We start from the raw sequence: 19745 nt of genomic DNA, 5'->3' as shown, positions 1-19745 counted from the left end.
TTGATATGGGTTTATTTAGGGCAGTTTTCACCTCCCTGTCTGCGACTGTGTTTCCATGGATACCAGTATGACTTGGTATCCAGCAGAATATAATATCTTTACCTCTTCTAATTAGTTTCCTATGTATAGCTAAAATTTGAAGGATAAAGGGATTTTTAAATTTATTATTCTGTATTGCCAATAGGTAAGACAACGAGTCAGTGCATATCATTGCCCTCTGGGCACACCCAGAAGAAACATATGATAAGGCCAGGTGTATAGCTCTGGCCTCGACAGAGAATATTGAAGAAGAGGATGGAAGACGAAAGGAAGAGACTCGCTGCTCCATGACAGCCGCAACCCTGTCCCCATCCTTCGACCCGTCAGTATATATAAACTTATAATCCATATAATTAGCTTTAATTTCAGCAAAACCTTGCTGAATTATAAGAGGATTTATATTCGATTTATTATATTTACGTAGATCAAACATTAGTTTAGGTTGTGGAAGAAGCCATGGCGGAGGCTCCGGAAAAGATAACGGAGCTATGTCCTCCAGCTTGATGTTAGTTTCCACAATACGGTCACGTATGTGAAGACCGAACGAAGGGATCTTGTTAGGATATGTAGTATATTTGTCTACATATAATGGATTGAAAACACAGTCGTAGGCAGGGTTTTTAAGCTTTGTAGCATATTGAAGGCTAAGTTTTATACGTCGGTAATATAAAGAAGGCTCATTAGCCTCCACCTATAAACTTTCTACTGGTTAGGTTCTAAAAGCACCAAGGCTGAGCCTCAAACCTTGGTGATGAACAGGATCCAACATTTTAATGTACGACTTCCTAGCGGAACCGTAAATAATGGATCCATAGTCCAATTTAGACCTCACCAGAGAACGATATAAATTAAGTAAAACTGATCGGTCGGCACCCCAATCGGTGCCAGACACGACCTTGATTAAATCGAGAGCCTTTGTACATATAGCTTTAAGCACTTTAATATGAGATTTAAAAGATAGCACACTATCAAATATTATACCTAAAACTTTTGTTTCTCCAACATTTTTAACCTGTTCACCACAAAAATTAAGCTCTGGATCAAGATGTAATTTCCGTTCGTCTCCAGTGGCTCAGGTGGTAAATGGTTCAGAAACTTATAATATACATTATCAGGACCACAAGCAGTATCGTGGGCCTTTTTTAATGCAGTTTTAAGTTCCTCGATATTAAAAGGACAATTATAATCTTCTAAATATTTAGAAGAAAAGGGCAATTTAATTTTCTCCTTCTGGGTTTTAATATGTTGGAATTCTTTAGTATAGTTCTCAGAAGAAGATTTCTTGGAAATTGTCTCAGCTAATTTATTTTCTATATCGGATGGAGAGGTTAATATATTATCTCCATCCTTTAAATGCTGGACTTTGGCTTCATTATTTTTGCCCTTAAGTTTCTGAAGCATGTTTCAGACCTTACGCACGGGTGTTTTTGACGTAATGTCCGAAACAAAGTTCCGCCAACAAGATCGTCTCTTGGACTTGAGTAGTCGACGAGCCTTAGCTCTAAAAATACGAACCTGATTTAAATTATTATCAGTAGGACAATGATTAAATCTGCGTTTAGCCTTTTTACGGTCTTTTATGGCTTTACGACAGTCATTGTCGTACCAGGGTTTACTCTTGGATTTGGGATTTGTCGAGGTCTTAGGTATAGTTCTATCGCCAGCTCGTAATACAAGCTCGTTAAATTTTAACATAGGATCATCTGCTGCTTTGAGAGTCTCTGGAGAGATATCAGCCTCACAAAACATCTCAAATGCGATCCAATCTGCTTTATCGAATTTCCACCTAGCTACACGTTCTAAAGAATTAGAAGTGATATGCTCTAAGATTATAGGAAAATGGTTACTACCACAAAGATCGTCATGCACCTTCCAAGAAAAATCAAGAAGTGATGGATCCGAGACAGTGAGATCGATAGCAGAATAAGCGCTATTACCTGGATGTAAATAGGTATTAGAACCATCATTGAAATAACAAAGTTCCTCCTTCGATAAGAAGTCTTCCATTATCTTGCCCTTATTATTAATGTTATTACTGCCCAATAGGGGGTTATGGGAAATAAAACCTCCAATAATTATAAACGGTTTTGGCAATTGTTCTTTTAAATTATGTAACTGCAAAGCTGACGAAGAAATGTTAGGAGGAATATAAACGGAACATAATGTGATTGTTTTAGACAATGAAACACGGACGGCCACAGCCTGAAGCTCTGCATCCAGAAGAATAGGGCTGTGAATAATATTGTTATATATGAAGATCGACGAGCCGCCTGCAGCGATACAATAGGTGCTATAGTGTGAATAATTTTAAAGAGTTATTTTATCTTTGTCAGATGTGTTCAGGTGAGTTCCCTGAAGACAAAGGACAATAAGATTTAGTAATTGAACTAGCTGTGTTATTTCAATAAAATTTACTTTAAGGCCTCGACAATTCCACTGTATAATTTTATCATATATCGCCATTATGGAGGGAGACGTATAGGAGATTTATCTTTGTGTTTGGACCGCGGACGACCCTTCCGTGTAGATCAGCTGTTAGATCTCCCTGGTACGGGTGATGTATCCATCACGTTCGCATCTGATGTTGAAGGACCAACGTCCTCCAACGATTCAAATTTATTAAAAGTTTGGATAGGATCCCGAGTGGCCTTAGAGGGACGCTTTGCTGGGCCGCTAGGTTTATTAGTTATTTGTTTGTTATTATTTTGAGATTTGTTTCTGGACTTGTTTTTGTCATTATTTTTATGGGAATTGGGTTCAGCTGGTCTACCAGGGTGTTCTGTATTGTTTACTGTTTTTGTTTATTGTGCTGATGTAGTCTGAGTTGAGGAAGAGTTTAACGAAGGTTGAGAGGAAAGTTGCGCAGAAACATAACTAGGTTTGTCGTTTCCAATGGGCTAAGTCCAAGAGGTTTGAGTAGCAACAGTTGCTACTTGCTTGACCACATTGGCAAACGAAGCCTGTAAAGAAGTATTAGTAAGTGAGGCTAGTTTTCGGGCTTCCTGATATGATATGTTGTTTTTAATTTTCAAGTCGATAGTTTGTTTTTCCTTAAAGAAAAGGGGACAGTCCCTTGAGGAGGCCATGTGATCTCCACTGCAATTACAACACTTAACTGTGTTGCTGCAGTCGAAACCATCATAACCGTCACTGCCGCATCTAAAACAAATCAGTCTATTCTGACATTGGCCCTTGCCATGACCAAATTTTTGGCAATTAAAACAACGTGTAGGATTAGTGATATATAAATCCACATTAACCTTATACGGGCCAACGTACATATGCCACTGAAGGGAGGTATTGTTAAAGGTCAGCAGGTAAGTATTAAGTTTAAGGATGTTATGAAGATTTCTTCGTAATGAAGCGTTTCACTCTGGTAACACCCTATGAATTTCGTTCTTGGCAGATTTCTTTCTCAGTTAGATGAGTTATATCGCCATCCCTGTCACGAATTATTCCCTGACAGCTGTTCAGGGAATGGTGAGTGGACGTGAAAACAGATATATCAGATATTTTATTTAATTGAAGTAAATTTTTTGATTGTTGTTGCCGGAAACATTCAATGAGAATGTCTCCGGATCAAAGATTTTTACGTTTTTAAGAGTTCCAGCTGCGCCCTGGAGAGCCCTTTGCAGGAGAAACGGATGAATTTTTGAAGCCGGCTTTTGTTCACTCTTAGTTGAGAGAACAATGAAAGGCGGCCAAATGTTCTGTTCATTATCAAGTGAGTCTGATAACTTCCTCCTTTTAATCAGCACTTGAATACAAAGTCGGCTGAGAGGAAGATCGGTTACGTATATTTGAAGCATTTAAAGGAAGTTTTAAAGTAGACTCAATTCAATCTACTCGAGTGACCCATGAGCCACCGCCTCAAAGCGTAGTCCCGCAAATGATATTTCAAAAATAACATTTGTTCTCTAAATGATGTGCTGATATAGAGGAAATTGTGACCACACAGAGGCAAGACATGACTAAGCCGATTGATCGGACCGGGCGCATCCGACCTCCCGTCTCTCTCCAAGTAAGGGCCAAAGTGACGTGTTGGGCGTGAGGATCTCGCAAGACCAACCCGCCCTCAGCCACCAGGATCCCGTCCTCGTACATTACGGGTCGCAACCCACGGCAAACAGGTCGCTCCCCGGTTGCCTCTCACACAACCGAGAAGATGTGAGTCTATTATATTCACCGGGCTCACACAGGAGAGCTCTAGGTTAGTACACTTTTTGACAAGCTTGCCTAAAGGGCTGAGGTTCTATTCTTATCACCCCGGAAACCCCACGGGGGGTGGTGAGAAGACAAGGTGCATGTCGTCCTCCAGCGCCTAAGCAATGACAGTCCTTTCTATCAAGTGAAATCTGAGAATGGAACTGGCAAAAGTTCGGACATTGCACAGAAACCTGCTCCTGCCTTGTGATAATCTTCCATTGGAACTGCCAAGACCTACTCGATCAAAGTCAGGAAGAATACCTTGGAAAGTGAAGGAAAAATGGAAGCGCGACACTGTGGACCACCCAGGGACTGATTCGGACTCTACTGATCTTGATTGGCAAGAGAGGTTTGTAGAACACCCACAGAGTTCACTCAAGCTCAACCCTCGGGCTGAATCTTTCATTCCGAGAAGTGAAGAGACACAAAACGAGGACACTCTCTACAGTGGATCGGACGCGGCCAGTGATAGAGTTCATTCCAGTTCGGGTTGTGACAATGAAGATAATGGAACTGTGCGACGGAGACAACGGTCCAAGAGGACAATAAAACCACCGTCCCGGCTGACTTACGACACAATGGGAAATGCCACTAGTACAGATCGCTTTCTTGCTGGAGGACAGTAAATTGTGACGGAGTAACCGTGGCGTGGCCATGGCAATTTTTCCCCCTGGGGATAGGTTCACCATTTCCGAAGTTGTGGACCCTATTGCAACCAGTGTGTCAGCGAATTGAAGACTTGATTGTTGGGGCTGTGAACTATGGCAGTTAGGTGTTAAATAACATTTCCTTTGTAGATTTTGTAGTTTAAGTTGTGAACTGATCTAGAACATTGGGATTATTGAATTTGTGGCAGGAGTTATGATCAATTACAGTTGATTCAGCTGTTGAGTGTTACAAGGGCACGAGGCTTTAAAAGTGATCCACTGGAAAGTTCCTGTTTTTAGAAAAGATCTTCCTACCTAAGGGTAGAAGAAGCATCACATGAGTGTGTTGAGAGCAGAATTTTGACATGGATTTTGTTAGACTGGCCACCTAATAAAATTTTACGTTGAATATGCCCAGGTTTTTACCTCATGCCATGTAAATAATTTGTCTCGTCTCGTCTGTGTTATATGTAAGATTCAGAGGCCATCTGCCCCTCGGTAATATGCCATTTAGTTCTTGTTGTGTTGTAGTTCCTGGCCGATCTATAAAAACTGATATAATGCGGTTAGCTTTGAAGATACACTGGTAGTAGTGGTACGTTAGTATGGCAGATTTCATAGTTTTGGTTGCATTTGTATTCATGATACTAGTACTCCTAAGGGCTCAGTGTAGTTACGTGTGTAAAAAAGTAACTTTATTCAGTCAGTGTTCGAACAAGTGTAAATAAACCCGCTAGTGATTGTAGCGATTTAGGGGAGATAACTCAATGGCATTCTAATTCAGGGGGAAATACTTTGTCCAGAATTATAATGTGATATCATTGTATACGTTGTATTGAGACAGGTTGTCCGCCATCTTCCATTAAAAGTTCTGTGCCATCTACATAATTTGTCTCGTATCGTCTGTGTTACAATCCTACATTGCGCGAGAACATAGGAAGGGCAACAAAGACAAATACTACTTTCGTTAGTTTGAACATTGGGAGGTACATAGAATAAATGAAAGAATGATTATGGCTTAACGCCACATCAGCAATATTTCAGCCATATCGTAGAGAGGACATGTTTAAAAGAGGAGGCAGTGAATGGCTTTCGATCTGATAACGATAACGTTTACAATGCAGTAAAACACACAAACCTGTTTAAGATCAGCTGTGAAAGAACCAAGTACTAGTTAAAACTCGACAATCGTTTTTATTATATCTTTGTATACATTTGTATTCTGACTATTTGTGAATAAATATTAACATAAATTTTCAATAGTTTTTCATTTGTCATTTGATCTAAACACGAAAACTGGAGATATGAGCAGATTATACCTGTATAAGCTATGAATCTAGAAAAAGAATGGCTCCAATGATAGGTTCTAAGGGATACAGAATGGAAGGCGATTGGGTTAGTGTGGATATAGGGATTCCTGGGTCAAGGTCAAGGTCGGACAGACATAGATTATGGTCAAAACAGAACTTTAGGAGATACTCGCCAAATCTTCGTGATAGATGTGCATTTCAACCCCCAACATGCACTATTCACACAATGGGTACAACTGTATCTTCAAGAGTAGTCATAATCGTACCCAAACAGTCGAGAAAAATCTCAATTCTCCGAATATTCTGACGGCATATACACATTTAACAACAGTAGGGTAGAGTCAATGATCTGAGACAATAAAAACTACAATTATGCTCGGGTCGCCATCTTAACTTTCAACCGGCCCGGATAGCACAGTTGGTAGAGCGCCCGCTTCGGGACCGGTAGATTCAGGATCAATCCTGGGTCGAGTCACACCTAAGACTTTAAAAGAGGAAGTTGTAACTTCCTCGCTTGGCGTTCAGCATGAAGGGGATAGTGCAACGACTGGTTGACCCGTATCAGTATAATGGCTCGGGCGGGGCGGCTTACTTGCCTTCGGTAAGTCGTCTCAGTGATGCAGCACTAAATAAAAGAGCGGTGGAAATCCGTCCTGCAACAAGGAGGCACATTACACGTGCATGCACCCTAATGATTCCTTCGTCGTCATATGACTGAAAAACTGTTGAGTACGACGTTAAACCCCAAGCACTCACTCACTCACTCTTAACTTTCGCTCCCGCCTCTATCAAAACGGTTCAAAGCTGTGAACCCATTTGCTTTTTCCTTACGTCAAAATTATCGGCGGATGTGTGCTCATAAAACGTATATGAAGTACACAAATACTGCAACGTCACAGAAGAAAATTCATTCCATTCATTTTATGCCTGTTAAAATGAGTTTCAATCCTCATTTTATTTACATTTATTTCCGATCAGGATAGGTTGTTTTGTTGCCACGGATCAGCGAAACCTTTTCCGAGTAATCGTTTGATACAACAATGTTATCATTTCAGCTGTCTTTATGCTCTGCAATTCCAACAAATTGTGCCATTTGTCCATTTCAGAGGTTGCTATGGTAACTAGTGTGAATGTCCATATATGCAACAATATGAATTTTATGGAAGTCGTGAAAGAATGGTGGGTAACATAGAATTACTATTCTCTACGAAAATAACACATATGAACCCTTATGAGCATCATTACAAAAGCCGACAGTAGACTTGCAATAAGAAAAGCATAGATACTTGCTAAATGTTCCGAGGATGATTGCAGTAGGTGTCCAATCACAATAGGGTTCAAAAGACATCCCAGATCTGAAGATGTAATAATAATGGAGGACACCATGCCTGATGATATGTACGTGTTGGCTATTGACATGCTTATTGGATATAACGGGGACATGAATAAACCCAAAAGGGCTATTAAGATCCAGGACAAAACGCTTTCGCTCTGTAGGAACCAAATGAGTAGAACCCACACAGTGTTTAAGCCCAGGAAACACCCCATTACGAGTTTGAACGGTTCCAACATCCTGGCCAGGAAAAAGCCGACGACCTTTCCACAGGTGTAGCATCCCCAGAACACGGAAGTGGCTTTGGCGCCATCAGACTTTGACCAGTCCATGCTGTCCACCAAAATGGTAGTTACGTAGTTTTGAAAGCCATCCTCGACGCTGTCGTAAAGCACAAAAAACACTGCCACAAGAGCAAGGAAAAAGAACAAGGCGTATCTCTTTAACTCAGATGAGTCAGTATGACTGGTACTATTTTCCATTTCCACAGAATTCGTTCTGCTGTTGTTGTATCGATGTCGATCACTACAAAAGCCTGTCGTCCAAAGTGCTGCCGAAAGCAAGGTGATAGCTCCAGAAATGAAGAACGGGATGTAGATACGACCTACGTCATTAGCTACAGCATCGTAAGTTACACTGACCTCAGAAGTAAGATTACCCAGGCTGAGGTGTGAAGATGACACATTCCTCACCATCCTTGATGTCGTCAATAGCGGGTTTAGGAAGGGTTCTGCGATGACTGGACCCAAGATACCACCAGCGGAGAAGCAGAAATAGGCGGCCTGTGTGTAGGCGGCTTGGTCCCCATCCCACAGCTTTGCCACAAGAAACGGGACCACTATAAAACAACAAAGAACGAACAACAAATCTACATGCTGTCAAGTCAGTGGTCGCAACTTTCAGCGATTCACATATTTATACTACTTTAAGAAAGCACATCAAACCAGCATATACTAATTTCGCCACTCTCGCGGTCATTTATCATTCGTTGTTAATATACCATTAAATGTTTAAGTTATACGTGTTTGAAAGATGTCAAACCCCCTTCTTATAATAATGAACCCGTGAGAAATTTTGAATCCATAAACTAAACTAACGTCCGTGACGTGTTTATGTACAGCTTTGTGAACAACCTAGCCGTTTCCAAGAGGGAGCCAGTCCAGTTTTGCCAAGTACATTGGATGAGAAGAAAACGGTTTGAGGAGAGAGAACGATATCTAGGTTCATATCACTACGGAAAGCTTACCTGTTTCTGTGAATCCCAAACCAACAGAAACAACAAAATTCACCGACAAAAGCAAGAAAAATGACTTTGGCCATGGTATAAGGGCACCGAAAACACCTGTGATTACTAGACCCGAGGTGAGAGTGTCGTGAGCATAGCCCCTGTCACATAGGAAGCCCGCCACTACGGACCCCAGCATAGACCCCAGGCCTGAAACCACGAACAGGTAAGAACCGGTTTTCACATCAGTCTCTGTTCTCTGTACGAGGTCAAGGAAGGTCACCCCAAGTAATGCAATTTTTAGTCCCTGAAACAACGCAAGAAAAGAATTTTTTCAATGTTATTAGAGAGTGTAAGTAAAATGGTTAGACGCAGGTAGACTTTTTGCCGGTGAATGACCGATAGTAAAACGTTTAACTGCAATGCTTGAACATTCGTTAATGCCGCGTAGGAATACATACCAACACAAGCGGCGACCTCTGTAGCCAACTGGCTATTTTCGGCTGCCTCTCCACAGTGCCGTCGCTGTGAATTTAAGGCCATTTGAAAAGGGCTTCTTGTGAGTAGGAATGAAAACGTTATTCTTATTTAATGCGTGAAATCTTTCGAAACAAAGACCTTTCTAACTCATATTTTCAACGGTCATGGTGCTTGGGGACGTGTAATTTGCCACTAGTTAAGCACTGACATGGATAGTCAGAATAAAACCCCAGCTCAGGTGAATAGACAAAGACCGTGTTTTACCAGTTATGTGTGAACATTGGCCAGATATCGCACTGTCCTCACTGTTCTGTTTTTAATCTCTATGCTGTAATTATTATATTATAAATAGTAGTAGGGGGAAGGAGAGTTCTGGCGCACTCTCCATTTGGCAAATGGAGGCCCCCAGCCCCTATTCCCGGCGAGGTCCAGAAGTTCTAGTATGCACACTATAGGTTCTGGGGCACGCCCCCCTTGGGGCCCTCCCCAGAACAAAATAGAGGCCCCACCCCCCATCTGCGGTTCTATTAGACATACCCATTGCTCAGATATGCTTCTACACCAATTGTGTATACAACAACAACATGCCAAAGGGTTATAATAATTGCCGGTGGCTACCCATAGGCTCCACGGAGCTCTGTGGTAAGAGTTGTCTGGGGGAGTACTGTGGGGTTCACCTAAACCGTCTGCGCAAGGGTCTTGGTACCCTGCCATGTATTAGCTGTGGTCGGGGTGTTAAAAACCGATTTCAGCTTTGCATGGCCTGCGGATATAATAGGGTCCAGATGCGTGAAAGACAGCGGAGGCTCAAGACTTTCTTGGATGAGTTCAAACGGCTGGCGGCTATCGAAATTTACAATTAGAGAGATGCTTTTATTAGTATAATGACAATATGGGCGCGTACAATGAGGCACCATCAAAAAGCGCGAGCACTACGGGGGGAGTTTGAGACGCTCCTAGGTGTGCGGCCTAAGTACCCACGGTCCTGCAATACCTTGGAATCATTGCAGGGGATCCTCGACAGGCATAAAACGGCTGTGGCTGAGTTGAAGCAAGACGTCAAGAACTTCCTCAGTAACGAGGAGTTGGATGAATTGCTAGGCGGAATACTGGGTGAAAAGAAACTAGAATTCACTAACATCGGAATCTCCTCCGGGCCTGGCAGATGGGCGTACCCGAAGGCGTTTGGACGGACCCAATAGCCTTCTTAGAAGAAATTCGAGCTATTATTCGCCAGAAGCTAGAAGAAGAGATCCTGGCACTCAACGGGGTTAAGTTCCAACTAGGCCTCAGGGTTCAGTTGCGAAAGGACAACGCCGATGGCAGTGAAGAGTATACCAGCCCAGTACTCCACAGCAAACAGGAGGCCCTCTTAGAGGCTGGTGACATTGATGGGGCTCTAGATAAGGCCTTCCCCACCATCAAGGAGGTGCTGGAAAAATGGACACAGCGAGGGCCAGGGTGGGTTGTCAATAGGGTGCAAATACTCTGGCTTGACATTGCAAGGTATCAGCCACTGAGAGGCGGGTCCTACATCCCCCTACCTGCAGCTGTGAGTAACAAGAAAGCAGTCATCAATGTGAAGAACAAAGACGACGACTGCCTCCGATGGGCACTCCGATCTGCCTTATTTCCAGCCGCCCGGGACCGTCAGAAACCAACAAAGTATCCCACCAATGATGGTCTTGACTTTGGGAGGATCAACGCCCCCACACCCATCTCTCAAATCCCTAAAGCGGCCCATAACGCATGCAACCTAAAGTTGCGGCTGGGTCCCAAGACAGCCATACCAGTAGTCTTTCACAACCTACGGGGCTACGACGGGCACCTCCTGATGCAAGCCATAAGTAAGGCGGAGGGCCGCATCTCCTGCATCCCCAACAACACGGAAAAGTACATCTCCTTCTCGCTGGGGCAGCTCCGCTTCATCGACAGCGTTCAGTTCTTACCAACTTCCCTTGACAATCTGGTTGAGGCCAACAAACCTGAGGCTTTCCACATCACAGCCCTGTATGAGCCCGCTGAAGAAAAACGAAAGCTACTCATGCGCAAGGGTGTCTACCCCTATGAGTATATGGACTCCTGGGAGCGCTTCGACGAGTCCAGCCTCCCATCCAAATAGGCTTTCTACAGTAAGCTCAAAGTCGGAGGCATTAGCGATGAGGACTACATCCACGCTCAACAGGTATGGAAGGCATTTGACTGCACCAATCTGGAGGACAACACATACCTTTACTGTCATACAGACGTGTTCCTATTGGCTGATGTGTTTGAGGCCTTCCGGGAGACTTGTTTACGGCGGTATGGATTGGACCCTGCTCACTACTTTACGAGCCCAGGTCTCTCGTGGGATGCGCTGTTCAAGAAGACCGGGGTAGAGCTGGAGCTGTTGACCGACTACGACCAACATCTCTTCATTGAGAAGGGGTTGCAAGGAGGTATCTCCATGGTAAGTAAGCGATACGCCAAAGCCAATAATCCGCAGGTGGAGGGATACAACCCCGAAAGCCCAAACAGCCACATCCAATACCTAGACGCCAATAATCTATATGGCTGGGCTATGATTCAGTTTCTTCCAACGGGCGGCTTCCAGTGGGTAGGTGACGCGCAGCGTCTCGGTGAAACGATTGCTAACCACCCCCACGACAGTCCTTCCGGCTACATCCTCGAGGCCGACCTAGAGTATCCAGCCGACCTACATAACGCACATAACAGCTACCCATTAGCCCCGGAGCGTCTGGTGGTCCAGAAGGAGTGGATGTCAGACTATCAGCACGGCCTTCTCGGCAAGAAAGCGCCTACCGAGGTCGAAAAGCTGGTCCCCAACCTCCGCAACAAGGAACGGTACGTCCTGCACTACCGGAACCTACAGCTGTATCTATCTCTGGGAATGCGCCTGACAAAGGTTCACCGGGCCCTGAGATTCGCCCAGAGCCCTTCGATGGAACCCTATATCAGGATGAACACCGAGCTCCGAAAAACGGCCGCAAGTAAATTCGAGAAGGACCTGTACAAGCTAATGAACAACTCGGTCTTCGGAAAAACCATGGAGAACCTCCGGAAGCGTGTGGACGTCAAGCTGGTACGCTCTGGAGAAGACGACAAGCTCCGACGCTTGATAGCCAGCCCGAGCTTCGCACAGGCAAACATATTTGATGATGACCTCGCAGCGATTCAGATGCACAAGACCCGTCTAGTCCTAAACCGACCTATCTACGTGGGCATGAGCATTCTAGATCTCGCGAAGCACCTGATGGACGACTTCTACTACAACCACATGAAGGCCCAGTACGGAGAGCGCTGCCAGCTCCTCTACACTGACACGGATAGTCTGCTACTCGAGATTCAGACTGAGGATGTTTATAGGGATATGGCTGAGAATGCAAACCTGTACGACACCTCAGATTACCCACAAGACCACCCCCTGCACAGCGTAGCAAAATATGAAGGTCTTGGGGAAAATGAAGGACGAGTGCACGGGGCGGCCGATCGCCGAATACATAGGTCTGCGCCCCAAGATGTACTCCATTCTGGAGGCAGGCGGAGCCAACATTAAGAAGGCCAAGGGCGTGAAAAAGGGAGTTGTGGAAAAGTGCATCCGCCATAAGCAGTACAAAGAGGCCCTCTTCGAGAAGAAGATCTTCCGACATGGTATGGACGTGCTGCGATCAGAGCGCCACCATATCTATGGGCAGCACCTGAATAAGGTCTCACTGTCCCCCCTCGATAGTAAGCGCTGGATCGCCGAAGATGGTGTCTACACCTTGGCTTACGGCCATAGAGATGCGGCACCCGCAGGATGGGACATCCTCTTCAAGGAGCTACTAGCGCCGTAGAACCCCATTTGGGGGAAGTTGAGCATTGGGAGGCACTATAAGCAACTCCTCACGAACGAATCCCCGTCGCGGGCCGTCCGATGTATCGTCTAGATAGTACAGCACGGGTTCATTAGGCTTTGTGACAGAGCGCCCAAGCCGATATATCTCTAGAGACCACACAGGATCAGTCGCGCGACGGCGGCCGCCCTCCAGCTCTCCAGGCTGATAGAGATAACGAATGCCAACACCCTCGGGGATCTTCCGCTAATTAAGACCTACGGGACGACCTGGAGCCGTCGAGGAAGGCTTATGGGGCACCCCCTTTGCCTTGATGGCGTCTTTCGGCTTTTTACCGATCAGTCTCGTTGTCTCGTTATTCAGAGCGGCCACAACAGAGGGCAGCCGAGCCATCCATTCAGTAGACCGGTGTTCGGGAGGGAGGCGCATCTCCTGGGCGTACTGATGTCCAAAGAGCCGCTCAGCCAGAGTACGGTTGAAACGCTCCACTATGCCTTGGTCTCGGTGGATATTCACGCGGCCTCGGCGGACTGTGACATCATGTTTGGCCAGCAGTTGGCTCACCACCCATAAACTCGCGCCCAGGGTCAACTTGGAGAAGCTTCGTCCCCGCTTGTAAATGCGAGAGAGAGCATCAGCGACTTCTTTAGAATCTTTAGTAGCCAGAGGTTCCGCCTCCTTGTAGCGAGAAGCGACATCAACAACTGTCAGCGCGGTATATCTGCCAGATAGCCTGCTTTTTCAGCCAGGCCCGGACCACATCTTCGGAGACTTTAGCCGCAGTGGCAAGTTTCTGGATGGCCGCGCGGCCCTTCCAGTACCCACGAGGGCTGTAGTAGATATTTGCCAGGCGAGCAGACACCTTACTAGCCATGTCATCAAGGTATTCTAGCAGCCCTCTAACAGATTTGCGACGAAAAAGATGTTAAACGTCGCGGCGCAGAACCACCTCACTACTAAGATCGTGCCCGGCGAGGAGCTCGATGGCGAGTCCGGCACAGTCAGTTCGGATTACTTGGTGAGTTTTGAGATTCCGTAACTCACACCCCCAACCACACACATCCCCAGGATGACGAAGGTCATCTCGCGGTGTTTTTGATCTTGACTAGGCACATAGAAATCGGAGAGCTGTGGCTCTGCGCCCAGCAGCGCCTCGCGTGCATCGCGTGTAAGAGTTTTGCCCGTGACCCTAGAATACTCGCGGATTGCAGTGTCGACATCCCGGAACGTTTGGACAGCGTGGCCCTGGCGGCGGAGTTCATCGTTGATCCAGTCCAAGCGCTCAGTGCCCATTTGTCTTGGGCGGCTTGGAGCTGCTCTACAGCGCGGTCATGGCGCCTCCGCTCTTCGTCGACACCGGAACTCCTCAGCATCGAAAACATATGGTTGCTCCCGCTGAAGGCCAAAGCGTTTACGAGGGCGCCGCCCATCATCATTGCTATGGAGGCCATTATTACTTGATTATATTGGGAGGAAGGAGCCCTTGTTTAATTAGCAGGTCCTTCGAAAACATGGCCAGGCCTACATCTGCAATGACCATGCCGACGTCACGGTGTGTTAAGTCCAGCTTCGGGAGGGCTCCTTTCAGGAACATCTGGCCGAGACAAGCGTACCCAGTAGCCAGGAGAGAGACCACAGCGGCGTGGTAGGCCGCGTTGACTTGCACTTTTCCGTCACCGGGTGGAGTAGACATGCTGATCTATATAGAAAGGGTCGCGACGTGTATTCAAATGGAGATTCCGACCTCCTCCCCCACGGGGTTCCTTTAGTCTCGAACAGCATGAGGATGCCCTTCATTGCTCTCGCGGGCGTGTTCAGGTTTATGTTCCAGAGAGTATCAGACTTTCGGTGGCGGAGGACGCGATCATACAGGATGGAGACGCCCCCAGGAAACTGGGTGCGGATCTGTCTAGCGAGCTCCTCTTCGGTGACCATATCGAAGTCCAGGCTGATGTTGTCGATGGTGTAAGTCGCATCGGCATCGTCTGTTGCCCGGATGACCCGGCCGTAATCGTTGAACGTCAGTTTGTACTCCAGTCGGTCGGCCAAGACACTCTGGTACAATGGCATGTAGCTATCTAGAAGCTCAAAGTCTAGCGGGATGTGGAACCGGCTGCCAAAGGCGCGAGCGATGGCGTTTTCTCCAGTATCGTCGTCACTTGCGTACTCCGCTTCAGCTAGAAGTTTATGCATGTTTTCGCTGCCGATGCCTTGGTAGACCGCATTCCGCCGTTCGTTTTTGGTCAGCCATAAGTCGCCGTAGCAATGAAACACATCAGTCGTCAATGGACATTACCTCATTACCGCTGATTCTGATCGTGGTTTTCTTGACTACTGCGCGTCCGAGATTCCCGACCACTGTGGCATTCGGGTCGGATGAATTGATCGTGATCGAGAAGGCAAAAGCGCACGGTACCAGGCACAATGATTTTGCGCCGAGGTTGAGGAAGCGGACCAAGAGTTGTTGATTCTGGTCGATCGTACTCGGGTTGTTGGTGACGACCAAGGACTGCCGTACACCATGTAGACCCGAGGCTTACGGAGTGTTCTGAAAGAATTTAGCCTGCGTTCGTATGCATCCATTGTGTGTATTGAAGGTATACCTTGCAATGTTCAATACGAGGATTATGGCAGACTTCGACTTTGATAATCCGGCGTTCGACGACGCCCAAGAGGACAACTACATCGACGACGAACAGACCCCTCTCCTTGCAGGTGATGATGTTCCTGAGCAACAAAGCCAGGGTGCGGCCGCCAGAAACCTTCAACAAGAGCTGACGCAGGCCGCCGTGAATGATTATTACGATGCCTTATTGAAGGTGGATCCCAGCCTTACCTCCATCTTTCGCCATTACGAGAAGTTTGAGGTTGTCCAAGGGCGCCTGCGACTCGTAGCCCACCCCATCTGGACATCATCAACAAACGAAGAGGTAGACCGCTATCCCTCTCAACAGTCGCCAATAAAGGGGGGGGGGGGGGGTTGATGTTGTTAAGGGGGGGGGGGGGCTGGGCTTTATGGACTGGAAAAGAAGTAAACAGCCATCGTTGCATCCGGCAGCGGTCGCAGCCCTGGAGACAGCGAGTTCAGAACTCGGTGCCGCGGCCGGCGAGGTAGATACAATGGAGCTAGAGGATTTAAGACAACCAGCGAAAAGGCCGCTGATGCTGTCCACACACTGGAAACAAGCTTGACGGATAGTGAGGTCGGGCGGGTTCTTAAAACGATAAACGACCCTCCCCTTCCCATGCGAGAACTTCTGGGGCTTGACAAGGCACTGCAGACTTCGGAAGGCGAACACGCGAATAACCTCGCCAAGCTGTCAAGTCTCGATAAGGACATCGCAAAAGAAAAACGGAAGTTGGGGGAGGCCCCTGATGAATTCTCCAGGAGCCGGATCGAAGACCTAATAAGGAATTTCATGGACGAGAGGGTGGCCCGGCTCGAAGCAGCCTCTTTAATGGCCGAAGCCCTGCGCACGCAAATACGCCGCATCAAGCAGACGGTCGATCGCATCCTACACAAGGACACCACTCTGGCCGAGCGCGTCCGCACCCTCTTCCGGGAGCAGGGAATAACCGTGGTCTCCATTCTCACGGCAATTGGGATGGCGATCTCGACACTGGGGCTAGCGATAAAGTTGGCGCTGACTGGCGGGGGCATCCAGCCAACACCACCTCCATCCGACGGGCGTGATCTTAAAGAATGGGTGAAAAAGCATCTCCAGTCCCTGGCGCGCGCCCTTGGCAAGCTGGCTGGGGAGGCTGCCGCTGCAATTCCGGGTATTATTGGCAGTATCGTGTCCTGACTACTGAACCTTCTCGGGAAAGCGGCTGGGTGGCTGGCTGATAATGTCTTGGCTCTAGTCGTCGCAGTAGGTGGCCTAATGGTCGTGGCTGTTCGCAAGTATTTAGCGCATAGTCCACAGCAGCAGTAAGCCGATACCAACCCCAGCGACGACGATGGCTGTCTTCTTCGCATCGTGATTCTTTTGCTTTGGAAATAGGGGTTCCTGTTTGCCTCCGGCGGCAGTAACATGCTGAACGCGCGCGGTGGGTGGTGGGACGCTTTCTTGTGGCTCAACGATCCCGTGGGTAAGGTGCGCGCTTGTGCAAAGTGGGCGGCACTTTAGCGTTCACACCCTCATTGGCGCCTAGCTTCTGGTCCTCTGTGGCCACGACGATTTTGTTGTTGTAGTTCGCCACATGGCCGATCTGCAGAAGCCTGTCGCTGGGGGCCATATATAGGCCTATGCCATACACAAAGTCTACAGCGCTCCCGGCATACTGTAGCACGTCCTGGCAGCGTTTGATAGCAGACGGAAGGTCGATCAGAGAGGAAATAGCGTCTTCAACGTTCGCGGCAAACTGTTTTTGCGCGTCGAAGGCTGTGGCCGTGCCTAGAATACGCGCCCTTGTTTGCGCTTGGGCGCCTAGAATAGCCCACACGTATGTCCGGATGCAATCGTTTAGGCGCTCTACGCCCGGCTGCGTGAATCCTTGGGATGTGTCGACAATGAACGCCGCCCAAGCCTCCTCGGCGTGCTGCTCGATGTAGTCGACGTGGAGCGTTGTAGGCTTTCTAGAGAACGACATCCTGCTCGGATCGAAGGTCCCATTGCCAATGGGGCTGTAGCCCGTTCTCGTGACATAGTAATATGCCTCTCCGAGGCCGTGATTCACCCCCCCCCCCCTGCGCCTCCAGTCTGTGTGCGCATCTACGCAGAACTCCCTACAAATCCTCTCATAGGCCCTCTTGTCGTAGGGGTTTTCGATTGGGACGCTCTGTCTTGCGGCAGGGGGGGCTGGATCTCTTCCAAGACCCGCCTAACTTGGTAATACACATGGAACGTGTAAAGGGCCCTTATTCGTTGGTCGGGGGCGAGAAGATGGTCTTTTGCAGAGACGCCAAAGCCCGTGGTTGCGCACCAGACCGCGAAGTTCACTTGGTTCTGCCAGAATTGCATAGGATTGGTGTTCCAGGCCCGAACAATGTCATTGCTGGTTATCTTTAGCAGCCGATACTTGGCCAACACATCTGTGAACTGGACTGGAAAGGCCTTTTTTTCATCGATGTAGATGTCAAATCGCGTGAGCTGCTCTGCGTGGGTTTGGATACTATGAAATGCCCCGGCCTTGTACGTGGCCTCTATCGAACCTGTACGCCTCGCTGTTCATCGTAGCTAAAATGTTCATCACATTGTCTGACATTCTAAATGGGGCACAGCATACGCTGCCTCATGCCCTTAACAGCCTCAACGGCCGCCTTAAAACTGCCCTTCGCGAGATAACATTCTACCCAGCCTGGCTGAATATCCCCACCGCAGTGGGATTCTGGCTTAGAATTGGCACAAGCGATGGCAAACATGTTGAAGTGCCGACGGGCTACTACAATGTCTGTGCGCTGGACAAGGACATATTCCGCCCCCATGGGGTTTCTCTGGGATTGAATGAAGCCACGGGCCGCTTAGTCCTTACCCTCCCTAGAAATACCACCATATCGCTCGTGGAGCTTGCCCCCATCTTAGGATTCTCCGACGGGATTACTCCCATAGGGGGGACTATGGAGGGTGAAAATCTACCTAACTTGGCCCCACACAAAGAAGTCTTCGTCCATTTGGATGAACTGAGCACCTCAGAAAACGTGAGAATAACCTCACATTTCGGTGGCGGTTCAACACTACTTCAGGCCGTCGCCGTGACTGGTGAAGGGATAAACTGCGGGAAGACAGTTTCATTTCCCAACCCACAGTACAAAGCCTTGCGCGCCGACTATATAACACACTTGACCGTGGCACTTTTAGACAAAAACGGTAAGTATATTAATGTAGAGTACCTCAGTGCTACCCTAGAAATACAATAAGTATGGTGGAAGCATTCGGCCCACCTCTGCGTGCCTGGCTTTAACCGACTTGACAGATGTGGCAAAGGCCAGGAAGGTAAAATCTACGCCTTCGAGTTAAAAAATGGCTTGTACCACCGCAAAAAGATTGCTGAGGGGCAAGCAGAACCTGCCACGTTTGCTTCCCTTCAAGATGTCCCATCCTCTGTAGAGCAAGAGCGCAGGTCACCTTCTGAGGTGAATGAAGAACAAAAACTCTCATTAATTCGCTTTGAAGACCGCTTTGTTCATACCAGAGCTCGCGACCCCACTTGGGTTGTAGATTTGAAGGTGACCCCGATGACGGTCCCGATCTTCTGGGGCGCTAGTGGCGAAGTGAAAAAAGTTTTCAACTCCGGAACCTATTTCGTGTCGTGGATGCCAAACAACGGCTGTAGTATAACTCGGGGTGGTAAACTAGGTGCAGGTATCTACACACTAGCTGCGAAGGATGGGGTAGAGACCGAATTTCTTACAGCCCACGTCCCATCTACGTCCGTGTTAGAAATAAATCCTGGATCTATTCTTATGTACAACATCATACTTGGCGCGGACTCTCAGCGCCGTTCCTCCTTGATTACCGGTGTGAGACTAAAGTGGCCTGCAGAGCGCAATGGAAAGGAGCTCAGACTTATGATCAAATTACCGGCCCAGGGCGAACCAGTCATCCGGAGCTCTCTCGAGGATATACGGGTCTTTGCAGGGCGCGATGTCAATCTTGAGAAAATCTATTTAGAGTCCGGTATACGCCTTCGCAGCTTTCGTGTTAGTATTCCCGATGACGATTTGGA

At 47.4% G+C, this 19745-nt stretch overlaps 1 protein-coding gene across 1 annotated transcript; it reads right to left on the bottom strand.

Moving 5' to 3' along the window:
• Positions 1–5157: 5157 nt before the first annotated feature.
• On the bottom strand, positions 5158–15269 carry LOC135478128 (sodium-dependent glucose transporter 1B-like). The gene is made up of 5 exons (XM_064758399.1): positions 15078–15269; positions 11303–11452; positions 8782–9067; positions 7489–8373; positions 5158–5207 (listed from the first exon to the last, which is right to left on the bottom strand). Exons 1-5 carry the CDS (start codon positions 15267–15269, stop codon positions 5158–5160), a joined length of 1563 nt encoding a protein of 520 aa, XP_064614469.1.
• Positions 15270–19745: the final 4476 nt, after the last annotated feature.

The sequence above is a fragment of the Liolophura sinensis genome, chromosome 11 (genome assembly GCF_032854445.1).
Source record: "Liolophura sinensis isolate JHLJ2023 chromosome 11, CUHK_Ljap_v2, whole genome shotgun sequence".
Taxonomy (NCBI): Eukaryota; Metazoa; Mollusca; class Polyplacophora; order Chitonida; family Chitonidae; genus Liolophura; species Liolophura sinensis.
Note: the sequence above shows the minus strand (reverse complement) of the source record. Positions and strands in the feature narration are given on the sequence as shown.